The sequence below is a fragment of the Salvelinus sp. IW2-2015 genome, linkage group LG36 (assembly GCF_002910315.2).
Source record: "Salvelinus sp. IW2-2015 linkage group LG36, ASM291031v2, whole genome shotgun sequence".
Lineage (NCBI taxonomy): Eukaryota > Metazoa > Chordata > Actinopteri > Salmoniformes > Salmonidae > Salvelinus > Salvelinus sp. IW2-2015.
In genome coordinates this window covers 10,796,603-10,811,008 of record NC_036875.1, presented here as the reverse complement: position 1 = coordinate 10,811,008, position 14,406 = coordinate 10,796,603, and the positions used below count along the sequence as shown (strand labels likewise).

Here is a 14,406-nt window from a genome sequence, read left to right as displayed (position 1 = left end):
CCGTGTGTTGTTTTTCTTTATCCGTTTAATGCGTTTAGCTTGAACAACTTTTATTCAGAAAAAGGGTACACTAACAGCCCAGTAAGGATGGGTCAAGGATGAATTCCTTTGTGCACAGCGCCCTCTCCCGTTGAACATAAGAAATGGTGAAGAACGGTACTCATGCCATACAGCATAGGTGTGAAACTCATTCCACGGAGGGCCTGGTGTCTACGGGTTTCACGCCCTTGTACTTGATTGATGAATGAAGGTCACTAATTACTAATGATCTCACCTCACCTGGTTATCTAGGGCTTAATTGAAGAGAAAAAAAGACACTAGGCTCTCCATGGAACAAGTTCAACACCCCTGACATATTCAGTCATTGTACTCATTACACAGAGTTCCTTTTACTAAAATAGAAAACCTCAAGGATCCAAACATAAAAGGCACACGGTTCTAATTTGTTAACAGACTGCCGTAGACCCATCTGTTTAAGTCCCAGACATATTCAATATTCAACAAAATTCTAACATTCCATTGTCAGTCAGCATTCTCCCATAGATTCGTATAAACTAGCCCACACCCTCACATCGAAACACTGACGTTTGTGTGATACTGGGAACTCTGAGACTTGAATAATAAAAAATAAAAAAAATACAATCATGTTGTAAACCAAGTTAACATTTTTCCCCTTTCTACAGATCCCATTTAAGCCCACATACAATTTCCAATCCCCATGAACATGATAGAAAAACATGTACATTCATTTAAGAGAGATTTCAAAGAAAAAAAGACAATATTTCATTGCAATCAAACTTGAAATCAACCAGAGTGTACACAACAGGTCATTTCAAATACCACAGCAGTGACTGGAATTGTGTTTAAAAATGCTATGTTGATAAAGTCTCAGAAAAAGGTCAACTGTATACATGATTAAAACACCTTTGAACGCCCCAGCCAAGCAATATGGAAAAGCAAAAGAAAATGATTTATCTTGCAAATACCGGATGATTATGAATTAGAGGTGCCCAATTAAACAGTACCACACGACTCAAGCCCTTGGTTAAAATACCACTTTGGAGACTTCATATTTTATCCTCCTGCTTGTGAGGAAAACCAGCTGGATGAGAGGGGAAATCAGACCCTCTAGCAGTGGTAATGGAGGATGCATGTCTAGTGCTTTCCTGTCACATCTGACAGACTAGTTCACATAATAAAAATAAGCAGTAGTGGTAGATATTGAATAACCTATAATAAACATTTTAAAATAGATTTTCCCATATACTTCTTAGCCAGTAGTTCTGAAAGTAGAGCTTACGAGCCAAAAATTATCCCCGAAAATTGCATACATCACATATGTGCACCACATAATTTCTCTCTCCGAGGGGCTGAACCTCATTGGCTGGAACTCGAATTGTAAGGAAAATGACACTGCACCGCTTCCAGTAAATGGATTTTCGTGTCTAATTGAGGTAAGACAGTAATTCTCCTCATAGTATTTTTTTAACCTTCCGCTATGGGCTGGATGCATAATCTAACTAGTTGCCAATGTTCTGGAGCATGTCTTTAATAGAAAAAAAACTAAACTTGATTAGTCTTTGGTGTATAACATCGAAGTTATTCAGTTTGTGCAAGAGGCAAGTGCACTATTGCATTATTTGACAGTCCATTTTGTTGTTGGTTTTCACATTTATATTAATAAATTATTCAGTGTGGGCAATAAAGAACAAACCTTGGTAATTAAATAAAATGTCATGTTGATTTGCCTCCGAAGTACACACTATAAGAAAAAAAGACAAGTTGTATTCTTCAAAGAAATCTCTCTTCATTCAGTATCCATCCAAAGTCTTTCCACAGTCCCAGCTACCTCCGTCAATCTACAGAGAGCGGTTGGCGTGAATGACAAGAAAAACAATTCCTTTACCCAAATCATGATTAAAAAAAAGGAAGGAGTAAAACAAACAGTCTTCAGTATCAGTTTTAACGCTTCCTTCCCGAGGTCACGTTCTCAAAAATCGCAAACTTTCCAGCAGCAGTTCTTCTACGTATAAAAATAAATTAAAATTCAACTTCGATAATAAAACGTAAAAAAATGTACGCCAATTGCTACTTGTTCTAATGGTTCTAGGATACCAAGGCACACATCGTCCACTAGTGCCGAGGACCATGTGTGTCCTGTAGTCAGACGTAGAGCCACAGCTGGTATCTGTCTGAGGGATTACAGGCCACCAAGGAGGGGTGCTCATGACGAGCACTCAGACACAGGTTCCATCCTGGGATGTAGAATAGCTGGTTCTACAGAGAGGAGACACAGATTAGTCACCAACAACCACTTCTATGGTGAAGATGATGCAAGAGAATGAGGCAAACGTCAAAAGATTTGGTCATAATTGACAGTGAAAAAATAAATAAAAACAGGCTTTCAAGTAGAAATGTTGACTGAGCCCATTAGGATAGAAATGTGGGTATTTGGTCTCACCTCCCTTAACTCCCACTTCTGTTCTGCTCCTACAAACGTGTTGCGGCCTTTATACTGGCAGTCTTCCAACTTCACGGCTCCATCCGTCCCATGCAAACACAGCTCCTTCTGAATGTTGTGCCGGATCTCATGATGGGTCGAGTACTCAAAATACTGAGGGATCACAAAGAACACCAGAAGTAATCCTTTTGATTTTGAAAGTGACCGAGAAAGTACTTTAGCATTTCCTTCATGACTGAACCCAGTCCCTTCATTCCCTTCCCTCTGACCTGGTTTCCTCCGAGGCCGTGGCATGGATACAAGATCAGCGGTTTCCCTCCCTCGTTGTTCTCCCCTGCATCCAGACACGAGTCTTTACCTACATTTTTCACCTGGAGGCACAAGGAAAGGGATTTCAGTCAGACACACAAGCTGTTCAAACAAGCCCAGCCACCTCCCAACCTTAGGTAGTGTGGAGCTGCTCTCTCCCCTGGCCTACCCTGAAGCTCTCCTCAGAGCCCTCTGGAGATGCTAAGTGGAAACCCACTATTGCCAGAAAGCTCTCTGTGGTCTGGAAAGAGTCTTGGAGAGGGGGGACTTACCGAGCCAAAGTGGAGCGGGTTGAGATCGGGCATGAAGACCTCTGGATACACATTTTTCAAATACCAGGAGAAGCTCTTGCACTGCAGCCGCTCCCGGAGGTCCACGCGACGCCCGACATCTCCGAAGGCCCTCTGTGGAAACAATTCCAGGCAGCAGCCATTAAAGGGGGGGGGGGGGGCTTTCCTCATTACTCACACTGCCCAGGCTTTGGACTGGGGGGAAAAACTCCATTACCACTTCCCCACAGTCGGTCCAGTGCTGGAGCTCCGTGGTTGATGGGTGACTGCTTGAAGACAGCACCATGTATGGCAGCGTTTCAGTCTGCCCGATCTTGTTTCAAGTAATTGGCACGCACAAAAATTATCCGGTACACATACAGAAGACAACAGAGCTGAAATACCATAGCAAATGATGAACCCTCTAGTCCAGAAATGACTGAATTTTTCCTCTCTTTGCTTCATTTAAATTAATTCATGCCATCAACGTTTCAAAAGAATGCATGCAGACATTGCTCAGTCATTGATTCACCTATTGCCAGTATAAACACAGAGTATTTCAAGGAACAGAGAGCTTCTCCAGGCAGGTCTTCAGTAACGAGAGCATTCGAGAGAGATAATGACGCGGATGCTGTAAACAGCCGTGTGTGATGATAACTACCGTAGCTGTGCTCCTTGAAGCGGTTAGAGACACAGGGGGTGTTTGAAGGCAGCAGGAGAGGCCTCTTGGTCTGCTTCACTCTGAGGTACGTAACTACACATGGCCTGAGGGGGGACTGTTTATGGCGTGGAGATGAGAAAACCTGTTACGTGTTGAGATGCAGCAGCACTACAAATCCCCGTCATTTAACAGACTCTGCTGCCTCAAGGGCTCCCCTTCCTGCCTGTTAACAACTCTAAACACCTAATAGCCTGGAGCCCAGCAGAAGGTTTTTAGAGGGATACTATTCATTTCACGTCACATAGTTCTACAGTACATACTAGGGACCTCAAAATTCCCCTCAGGGGAATGGGTTTGTACATTCAACTGTGTTCAGACGATACCTAACCAAAAGATGATCTTTGTTTAGGGGTCAGTGCTCTAAAATGAGTCTCTGGGGAACATGACACCAAAGGTACAAGGTGAGATTAACATTTTCTTTAAGAATTTATGAAGACTTTATTTCCAAAACGCCATATCACATAAACAATATATATTTTTWAATCGCATCAGCCTGTGGCTGCACAAACTTGTCCTACAAGGGGGATAACAAGTGGTCTGCAGTCAGAATGAGAACATCCATATGTCCATGTGAGATATAGTGGAGGGCAAACATTCCAGAGCAAACTGCTAAAACATTACTTTAGGGAATAGATTAACTGTTTTAGAATTCCTGTCCCATTTCTTGGGATATCAACCTGCCTCGCTGGGTTTAAAACGTACAACAATATGACAATGTCACTCAGAAATACCACATACGTCTTTGGCCAGCTGGGCGGCTTGCTGGTTGCGTCGGTAGAAGATTTCCTTGTAGTCGTCCATCCAGACCTCGGCCAGCCGCACCTGGTTGCGTGCGATCACCTGGGTGCCCTTGGGGAAGGTGTGGGGGCTCTTGGTGCGGAACACGTGACCCACAATGGAGCAAGGGATGATTTCTAGCTGACCCCCACACTGCCACACCTACAGACAGACAGAGGCAACACACCCAACACTGTTAGTCATACTTGGTAACCGGTTGGTTGGGTTCTACTGCACAATACAAAGATACAGAGAATGAATCACAAAAAAAATTGCAGCGATGACACTAACACAAGGTGTTTTCTAACTAGAAAGCCAAGTGAATCAGCTCATACTCTGAAAGACATTTCAATATTCTCTCCGCCCCAGATTTCCATTTGTTCATCATAGCTTCCGATGAGATAGAAGTAGTCCTTGGAGATAGAGAAGAGTCCCCCAGCAAAAGTTGGTGTCCTGTGAGGTAAAAGATATCCACTGAATAGAGGGTCCAGATAAGTATGTTTACACACAGTTGAAAAATAGACAATTCACAACCACATATCAAGGTATATAGACACAGGTGTTCGTCATGTCAGTATTTCCTCCTGAAAATAGGCATTCAATCATTCACATAGTTCTTCTCACTTGATAGGATAGGTCTCATCCTTCCTCCGTTGTTTCTCGTGGTCCGGTAGACTCTCCCAGCCGAAGGACAGGCCCCAGTCGAAGTTACCACGGTTGTGATTCTGCCCGTACGGCGAGGGCTTCATAAACTCAAAAGTGTTGAGGTCAATGGTAGTGATGTCAGGACTCACTACTGCAGTGTAGTTCTCTGCTATCCTGGCCAGCAGAGGCTCCAGCCAGCCACTGAAGCATTCACCTGTTGGATACGCATTCACCACCAGCCTTAAAATAGAACCACTAAATAACATTGCATTTTAAAATGTGAAACACTACATCGGCACAGAACATAGAAGGCTGTTGTATAAACAACTCAATTTAACACTGATTTGATCTTTTCCCTGGCCAACCCAAAGCAGGCTACCCGAAAATGTTACATTCGAATACTCATAATGTTTTGTGGTTTTCCTGCCACGCCCGAAACAGCATCTGCATAGTGCTAGTATTCTGGGGTGTAGGTGGATAAATAAACAGGTGTGTCTAAAAAGGCAGAGCTGTTCTGGTTGTTCCAGCCTGATGACTCAGTTGTTTGATGTCTGTGCTGGGGTGTGGGTGTGCATGTACTAACAGTGAGCGTCGAGGAAGGTGAGGATGTCTCCGGTGGCCACCGAGGCTCCCAGTAGCCGAGCGGTGATCAGGCCCTTCCTCTCCCGCTGCCGCACCACATGCACAATGTGCAGCCGCTTCAAATATTCATCCAACTCCTCTTTCAAGGCGTCTGTGAAAGGAAATGAGCCCACAGCATTGGACCATGCAGATCTAGAACAGACAGTCAAGATACAGTAATAGACCTTGTAACACTTTCTGGGAGAGTTGGCCTCTACCTCAACTTGTCCCCCCCAGTATGGAAGCTTGCACTTCTACATAGAGACACACCATGGCTAGCTGCCAAGTTTGCCTGATCAGTTCCTAGCCTTATCCTATTGGGCCAGGGAAATAGCTTTAGTACAGATGTCTAATAGTAGGCTATTCCCAACAAACGACAGAGGGCTTTGAGCGTCACTCAGTTGGGCTGCATTCCCTGCTCCCTCGTCTTTTTACCCACAGCCTCGTTTCCCCCTCAGCCTAAGGCCTGTTTACAAGAGAAAATAGACATATTTCTCTACACCGCCACGGACTAGCTAGCCCCTCTTAAGGAAAGTATTCACTAGCAGTGCTGCTTCCTGCTATAACCCCCTTCACAAGAAGCCGGGGCTCCAGCCTGCACATTTCATGGCACACCAGCGGGCCGCCCAGCAGGCCGACTGAAATCAATTCCAAGTGAAAACAAGGTGGTCCTGCCGTCTGCCTGTCTGGCCAGTTAGTTCCTTACCGTCCACACTGGCATCGTCCACCAGGATGATCTCCTTGAGGAAGATGGCAGGGGAGGTGTGGAGGACGCTGTACACCGTCCTCAGCAGAGTAGTCCAGCCTTCATTGTGAAACACAATGATCACGCTGGTGGTCAGCAAAGGGGGACAGCGCTTGAACGTTTGCTCGATACATCTGCAAAAGAGCATTTTTTTTTTTTAAAGGTGTATTTTTGAGTCCCTGAGAGGCCTTTCAGTGTAGGACTGTGGTTGAAACATSTGAAGTCTTCCCATAAAGGGGTGTCTGTTTCAGTTGTTTCATTGGGATGTGAGACTCCCTTTGAAATGCCAACCGCATCAGACAGTCTGAATCTGTGTAAATTACCCCATTAAAAATAATAGGAACATGGACAGACTTGTTTAATTAGCCAAACAAAACTAAGCTTTTTCTTGACCCAGACACATTTACTGGGCACACATGCTGAAACAATGTTTCAGACAGAGAAACTCAGCCTGTGGTTGGAGTGAAATTTTCCTCAATAACTCAAAGAAAATATCAAAGACTTGGAGTTAAAACTGTCATTTCTGTTGGAGACACATTATGGTTATCTCCTTCTGTGGTCATTCAGTATGTGACTTTGGTTTCATATTGAGCCACTGAGACAAGACATAAAAGTATATGCAAACTGAATTCCTCTACAGAGAAACTGTTCTATTAAACACCACTAGATGGTGCTGCTACGTGATGAGGAGAAACCCTACTTCAGATGTTTGCTTCATATTAGGATGTTTTACAAGATATACCCTACAATGATAGAATTATCATAATAAACAGGGCCACCAACCCCAAGATTGACTCGACATTTTTACATGGCTACGTAGCCGAAGCATATGGCACTGAGACAATACGTTTTAGACAGTGGTGTAAAGTACTTAAGTAAAAATACTTTGAAGTACTACGGAAGTAGTTTTTGGGGGTATCTGTACTGCACCATTTATAATTATTTATATTTTTGACAGCATTCCTGACAAAACTATGTACTTTTTTACTCCCATACGTTTTTCCCTGACACCAAAAAGTACTTGTTACATTTCTAATGCTCAGGCAGGACAGAATTATGGTCCAATTCACCCACCTATAAATATAACGCTTTGTCCGCCCTACTGCCTCTGATCTGGTGGACTCACTAAGCATAAATGCTGTGTTCGTAAATCTGTCCATAATTATTATTATTATAAAAATAAAAAAAGTGTGTGTTGTCTGGTTTGCTTAATATAAGGAATTTGATGGATTCTCTCACATACATACAGTTGAGGTCGGAAGTTTACATACACTTAGGTTGGAGTCATTAAAACTTGTTTTTCAACCACTCCACAAATTTCTTGTTAAAAACTATAGTTTTGCCAAGTCGGTTAGGACATCTACTTTGTGCATGACACAATTCATTTTTCCAATAATTGTTTACAAACAATTGTAATATTTATAATTTATATACAACTTATAATTCACTGTATCACAATTCCAGTGGGTCAGAAGTTAAAATACACAAAGTTGACTGTGCCTTTAAACAGCTTGGAAAATTCCAGAAAATTATGTCATGGCTTTAGAAGCTTCGGATAGGCTAATTGACATCATTTGAGTCAATTGGAGGTGTACCTGTGGATGTATTAAGGCCGACCTTCAAACTCAGTGCTTCTTTGCTTGACATCATGGGAAAATCAAAAGAAATCAGCCAAGACCTCAGAAAAAAAATTGTAGACCTCCACAAGTCTGGTTCAAACGCCTGAAGGTACCACGTTCACCTGTACAAACAATAGTACCCCAGTATAAACACCATGGGACCACGCAGCCGTCATACCGCTCAGGAAGGAGACGCGTTCTGTCTCCTAGAGATGTACGTACGTTAGTGCAAAAAGTGCAAATCAATCCCAGAACAGCAGCAAAGGACCTTGTGAAGATGCTGGAGGAAACAGGTACAAAAGTATCTATATCCACAGTAAAAATGAGTCCTATATCGACATAACCTGAAAGGCAGCTCAGCAAGGAATAAGCCACTGCTCCAAAAAAGCCAGACTATGGTTTGCAACTGCACATGGGGACAAAGATCACACTTTTTGGAGAAATGTACTCTGGTCTGATGAAACAGAAATAGAACTGTTTGGCCATAATGACCATCGTTATGTTTGGAGGAAAAAGGGGGAGGCTTGCAAGCCGAAGAACACCATTCCAACCGTGAAGCACGGGGGTGGCAGCATCATGTTTTGGAGTGACTGTCCCTGCTGCAGGAGGGACTGGTGCGCTTCACAAAATAGATGGCATCATGAGGAGGGAAATGATGTGGATATATTGAAGCAACATCTCAAGACATCAGTCAGGAAGTTAAAGCTTTGTCGCAAATGGGTCTTCCAAATGGACAATGACCCCAAGCATACTTCCAAAGTTGTGGCAAAATGGCTTAAGGACAACAAAGTCAAGGTATTGGAGTGGCCATCTCAAAGCCCTGACCTCAATCCTATAGAACATTTGTGGGCACTACTGAAAAAGCATGTACGAGCAAGGAGGCCTACAAACCTGACTCAGTTACACCAGCTCTGCCAGGAGGAATGTGCCAAAATTCACCCAACTTATTGTGGTAAGCTTGTGGAAGGCTATCCGAAACATTTGACCCAAGTTAAACAATTTCAAGGCAATGCTACCAAATACTAATTGAGTGCATGTAAACTTCTGACCGAATGGGAATGTGATGAAAGAAATAAGTCATTCTCTCTACCATTATTCTGACATTTCACATTCTTAAAATAAAGTGGTGATACTAACTGACCTAAGACAGGGAATTTTTACTAAAATTAAAATGTCAGGAATTGTGAAAAACTGAGTTTAAATGTATTTGGCTAAGGTGTATGTAAACTTCCGACTTCAACTGTACATGCATACATACATATATCCAGATACTTTTAGTCAAGTAGTATTTTACTTGGTGACTTGAGTAATTTTCTATTAAGATATCTTTAATTTAACTCAAGTATGACAATTGGGTACTTTTTCCACCACAGAATTTAAAGCATGGATATGGAAACTGTGATGGCTACCATAAGAGCACAAAAATGGCCAGTCAATTATGGAGAGATAACATACTCCGGTGGTCTGGTGTCAGGACCCAGGTCACGGCTGAGAGAAATGCGGTCGCTGGCGTAGAGGTTAAAGCAGTGTTTCTCCTCTCCCCGGTCCTTCTCCTTCTGTTCAGCAGGGCTCAGTTTATCTGTGTGAAAGGGCTTCCCAGAGGCCCCGGGGCTGTTGGGGTCCTGAGGTGGACGCTCCAGGGATGGCCTCAGCTCAGCAGCCGTGTAGGTCCCTGGCAAACAGGAGAAGTCCCCTGCATTGTCCTGCTGACGCACTGGGGCTTTGATCTGCATCTTTGGCATAGCATCCCTAAAGTTATTGACGGCCCCCATCACCATGCCCAGCACGGCATCCCGCTTGACAGCTATCTCCTTCAGCCAGGGCTCTTCTAGGGAGGGACTTTGGCTTACTACCTCACGTTGTATTAGAAAGAGAAATGTGACAAAGATAAGGGCCACTATCACCAGTTTTAAGGGGTGTAATCGCCTTCTGAGAACTCTGCGGAGACCACTCATTCTTCTGGAGATGTGTGGGGTAGATCGCTTTGAGACAGTACTTCACCTACCAGTCAGTTGCACCACCAGAGGAGGTAACCTTAAAAAGAAAGAAAGGTGACAAATATGTCAAATTAACAGAGGTAAAAAGCAGGATCACAAAACTCAGTCTCACATGAATGGAAGACAAGTATTTCTTGTGTTACATGCTATGCCACTTTGAATTATGACCATACACAAGCAGGAATGTACAAGCAGGATTGTTTTTCTCCACAACCTACTGTCCAACAAAGTTGGAAAACGTTCTACTGTACAGCAGTCTACTAAATGACAGGATAGATCAGGCTACTATAAAAAGTATCTTGTCATAGTCCCGCATGTTCACATTCTTTTCGGGAAAATGATATGACTTACCGGGACGTTACATAAAAAGGATGGGAAATGGCCTCCAAATTATTGATTTAAAAGTCCATCAAGTTATGTCGAGCATATCGCTAAATGAAAATCATCTTCGAAATAACGTGAAATTCCAGAGTAATTGTTGCCCAAAAAGAATACAGTTGTGCAGCGTTTCTCAATCTTTGCAAACTACTTCCGTCTCGTTGGATTCAGGTGCGCTCCTTTCAGGTAGAGGGTGGGACCCTTATATTTGGCACGCGTGCGTAGAGCGGATCTCCCTTTGTCAAAGCCCTAAAGTCATGCCATTTGTTACATTAGTGAAACATTGCAAAACAGTGGCTTAAAAATTAACAATTTGTCATTTGGCGCATGAAGTATGAGTCTATTTGTGTCAGTTGCAAAAGTCACTTTGATTTACTTCAGCTACAAAGCTATAACTCGCTGTGCCCAGTTTGGTTAAATAAATGTAAAAAGTGTCATCTTGCAGAGTAACTTTGTCTCATGCAATTTTGGAAATAGTCTACACCGCGGGATATGCCTGATCTAATAATGGTATCAATTCTTACAATCATGGATTTGTTCAGCAAGTCATTCATTGAGACTGTTGCTGGGTTACAAATATCGGAGGAGCGTATCTTATACCTCCCTGCATCCAATCAGGCTAGAAGAATAATGGGTCGCTTACAGAATACGGGTTAGCCTATAGCCTACACTGCAAAAATAAGTTAGGACAATTTTTTGGTTTGTTTAACAGATCAACATCGGGCATGAGCTATGTTGGATTATGTACAAGTGTTTAATTATAGTAGGCATAATACAATTAGAACTCAAACTGTTTATCAGAATTGCCAAATATTCAAGCAAAGGCGCTCAAGCGCATCTGTTACAAAGTATCATACAGTAGGATCGCGTAAGAAAGCTATAGAACTCCTCAGATGGTAAAGAGCATTACACGACAGGCAAATACGTCTAATGTTACGGTTTACACTAGAATCAAAGTCCAACCTTGCATATTTTATCTCAAGGCTTAAGAAAAGGAATGACTAAACATCTGCCACTCACCAAACATGTTGGACCCTCTGAGACATATCCCAACATATTCCTGTTTGCCAAGTCACCCCTGGCAGATGGTATTCGTAAAGTGTTCGATGCTTGAGGTGGTAAAGATAAGACGTGGACACGGTAGACATTCGGAGGAGGAATACTCCGGTGCGCAGTAGGAGTCTTGTCAAGTAGGTTCAACGAGGGACACAGTTTACCGTGACCGTTCTCCTGTCCTTCTTGGTACTTAGCCTACAGATCACAATCTCACCGAGTTGTGGAAGTGACTTTTTCATATGCAGGAGTAGTCCGTCTCTATTATATATTATGTTTGAAATAGGCGAATAGCTTATGCGAATAATAGGCGAGTCTCAGTGCATTCGTTAAGTATTCAGACCCTTTGACTTTTTCCACATTTTGTTACGTTACAGCCATATTCTAAAATTGATAAAATATGTTAATAAAATAAAAAACGGAAAAAATAAAAAATAAAAAACGGAAATATGGCTTCCAGTTGAAGCTCGCATCCGCTACAAGACCATGGTGCTTGCCTACGGAGCTGTGAGGGGAACSGCACCTCCGTACCTTCAGGCTCTGATCAGGCCCTACACCCAAACAAGGGCACTGCGTTCATCCACCTCTGGCCTGCTCGCCTCCCTACCTCTGAGGAAGTACAGTTCCCGCTCAGCCCAGTCAAAACTGTTCGCTGCTCTGGCACCCCAATGGTGGAACAAACTCCCTCACGACGCCAGGTCAGCGGAGTCAATCACCACCTTCCGGAGACACCTGAAACCCCACCTCTTTAAGGAATACCTAGGATAGGATAAAGTAATCCTTCTAACCCCCCCCCCCCCCCCTTAAAAGAGTTAGATGCACTATTGTAAAGTGGTTGTTCCACTGGATATCATAAGGTGAATGCACCAATTTGTAAGTCGCTCTGGATAAGAGCGTCTGCTAAATGACTTAAATGTAATGTAAATGAAATATCAAATTTCAATATGTATTCAGAGGGTCTGAATACATATTGAAATTTGATATTTCCGTTTTTTATTTTTAATACATTTGCAAAAAATTCGAAACCTGTTTTTGCTTTGACATCGGGTACTGTGTGTGCATCAGTACTTTGTTGGAAGCACCTTTGGCAGCGATTACAGCCTCGAGTTGTCTTGGCTATGACACTTCTCCCATTCTTCTCTACAAATCCTCTCAAACTCTGTCAGGTTGGATGGGGAGCGTTGCTGCACAGCTATTTTCAGGTCTCTCCAGAGATATTCAATCCAGTTCAAGTCCAGGCTCTGGCTGGGCCACTCAAGGACATTCAGAGACTTGTCCCGAAGCCACTCCTGCATTGTCTTGGCTGTGTGCTTAGGGTCGTTGTCCTGTTGGAAGGTGAACCGTTGTCCCAGTCTGAGATCCTGAGCAGGTTTTCATCAAGGATCTCTCTGTACTTTGCTCTGTTCATCTTTCCCTTGATCCTGACTAGTCTCCCAGTCCCTGCTGCTGAAATACATCCACACAGCATGATGCTGCCACCACCATGCTTCACCGTAGGGATTGTGCCAGGTTTCCTCCAGATGGGACACATGGCATTCAGGCCAAAGAGTTCAATCTTGGTTTCATCAGACCAGAGAATCTGGTTTCTCATGGTCTGAGAGTGCTTTAGGTGCCTTTTGGCAAACTCCAAGCGGGCTGTCATGTGCCTTTTACTGAGGTGTGGCTTCCGTCTGGCCACTCTACCATAAAGGCCTGATTGTTGGAGTGCTGCAGAGATGGTTGTCCTTCTGGAAGGTTCTCCCATCTCCACAGAGGAACTCTGGAGCTCTGTCAGAGTGACCATCGGGTTCTTGGTCAATTCCCGACGAAGGTCCTTCTACCCCGATTGCTCAGTTTGGCCAGGCGGCCAGCTCTAGGAAGAGTCTTGGTGGTTCCAAACTTCTTCCATTTAAAAATGAGAGGCCACTGTGTTCTTGGAGACCTTCAATGCTGCAGAAATGTTTTTGTACCCTTCCCCAGATCTGTGCCTCGACACAATCCTGTCTCTGATCTCTATGGACAATTCCTTCGACCTCGTGGATTGGTTTTTGCTCTGACATGCACTGTCAACTGTGGGACCTTATATAGAAAGGTGTGACTTTCCAAATCATGTCCCATCAATTGCATTTACCACAGGTGGACTCCAATCAAGTTGTAGAAACATCTCAAGGATGATCAATGGAAACAGGATGCACCCAAGCTCAATTTCAAGTCTCAGAGCAAAGGGGCTGAATATATATATGTAAATAAGATATTTGTTTTTATTTTCAATACATTTTCAAATATTTCTAAAAACCTGTTTTTGCTTTTTCATTATGGGATGTGTAGATTGATGAGGGATTTAAAAAAAAWATATTCATTCTAGATTCTTAATATCAATGCTTTACTAAACATAGTCAATGCATACAATTTCAATTAGTGTGTGAACGTTTCAATATTATGTCCTTACACTGGTAATTGGCATAATGTAGGCTACTTGCCGTTTTTATAACCTAAACTAAATAGATAACAGTGCAAATACTTTTGGAAAGAAATACATTTGAATGTCAAATTATGGACTGCTACAAGACAATCGGGTGTGTGACTTGATGTCAACATTTAATAGTAGCCACAACCTCCTTATGGGAGGGTGCTGTCAAGTTGGCAACTCCCAGAGTGGCATTTCCCTTCATTAAAAAGTAACAACCATGTATGTATATTTATAAATAAAAACGGTGTGGACGATACCATATCTAGATCGAGTCTATGTGGCACTGAGTTGGATGTTCATATTCATTCTTAACCTCGAAATCAGTGTCCCAAATGGCACCCTATTCCCTATGTAGTGAACTA

The 14,406-nt window shown here is 42.9% G+C and overlaps 1 protein-coding gene across 2 annotated transcripts; it reads right to left on the bottom strand.

Moving 5' to 3' along the window:
- Positions 1-7: 7 nt before the first annotated feature.
- galnt3 (UDP-N-acetyl-alpha-D-galactosamine:polypeptide N-acetylgalactosaminyltransferase 3 (GalNAc-T3)) lies at positions 8-12,519 on the bottom strand. Of its 2 annotated transcripts, none has more exons than XM_023981007.2 (11): positions 11,563-12,519; positions 9,623-10,201; positions 6,510-6,682; positions 5,766-5,915; positions 5,162-5,396; positions 4,873-4,990; positions 4,499-4,699; positions 3,043-3,174; positions 2,731-2,832; positions 2,462-2,614; positions 8-2,277 (listed from the first exon to the last, which is right to left on the bottom strand). In XM_023981007.2, exons 2-11 carry the CDS (start codon positions 10,120-10,122, stop codon positions 2,164-2,166), a joined length of 1,878 nt encoding a protein of 625 aa, XP_023836775.1. In that variant the 5' UTR covers positions 10,123-10,201; positions 11,563-12,519; the 3' UTR covers positions 8-2,163. The 2 variants fall into 2 exon arrangements, with proteins under 2 accessions (XP_023836775.1, XP_023836774.1); XM_023981006.2 differs by lacking the exon at positions 11,563-12,519 and adding an exon at positions 10,516-10,785.
- Between the last annotated feature and the right edge of the window lie 1,887 nt (positions 12,520-14,406).

Excerpts from the sequence above, each read along its gene's own strand:
- galnt3 (XM_023981007.2), bottom strand. The coding sequence starts at position 10,122 with ATGAGTGGTCTCCGCAGAGTTCTCAGAAGGCGATTACACCCCTTAAAA. Across the intron at positions 5,916-6,509 it reads GGACGATGCCAGTGTGGACG|ACGCCTTGAAAGAGGAGTTG; the intron begins GTAAGGAACTAA and ends TTCCTTTCACAG. Across the intron at positions 4,700-4,872 it reads ATATTGAAATGTCTTTCAGA|GTGTGGCAGTGTGGGGGTCA; the intron begins GTATGAGCTGAT and ends GTCTGTCTGTAG.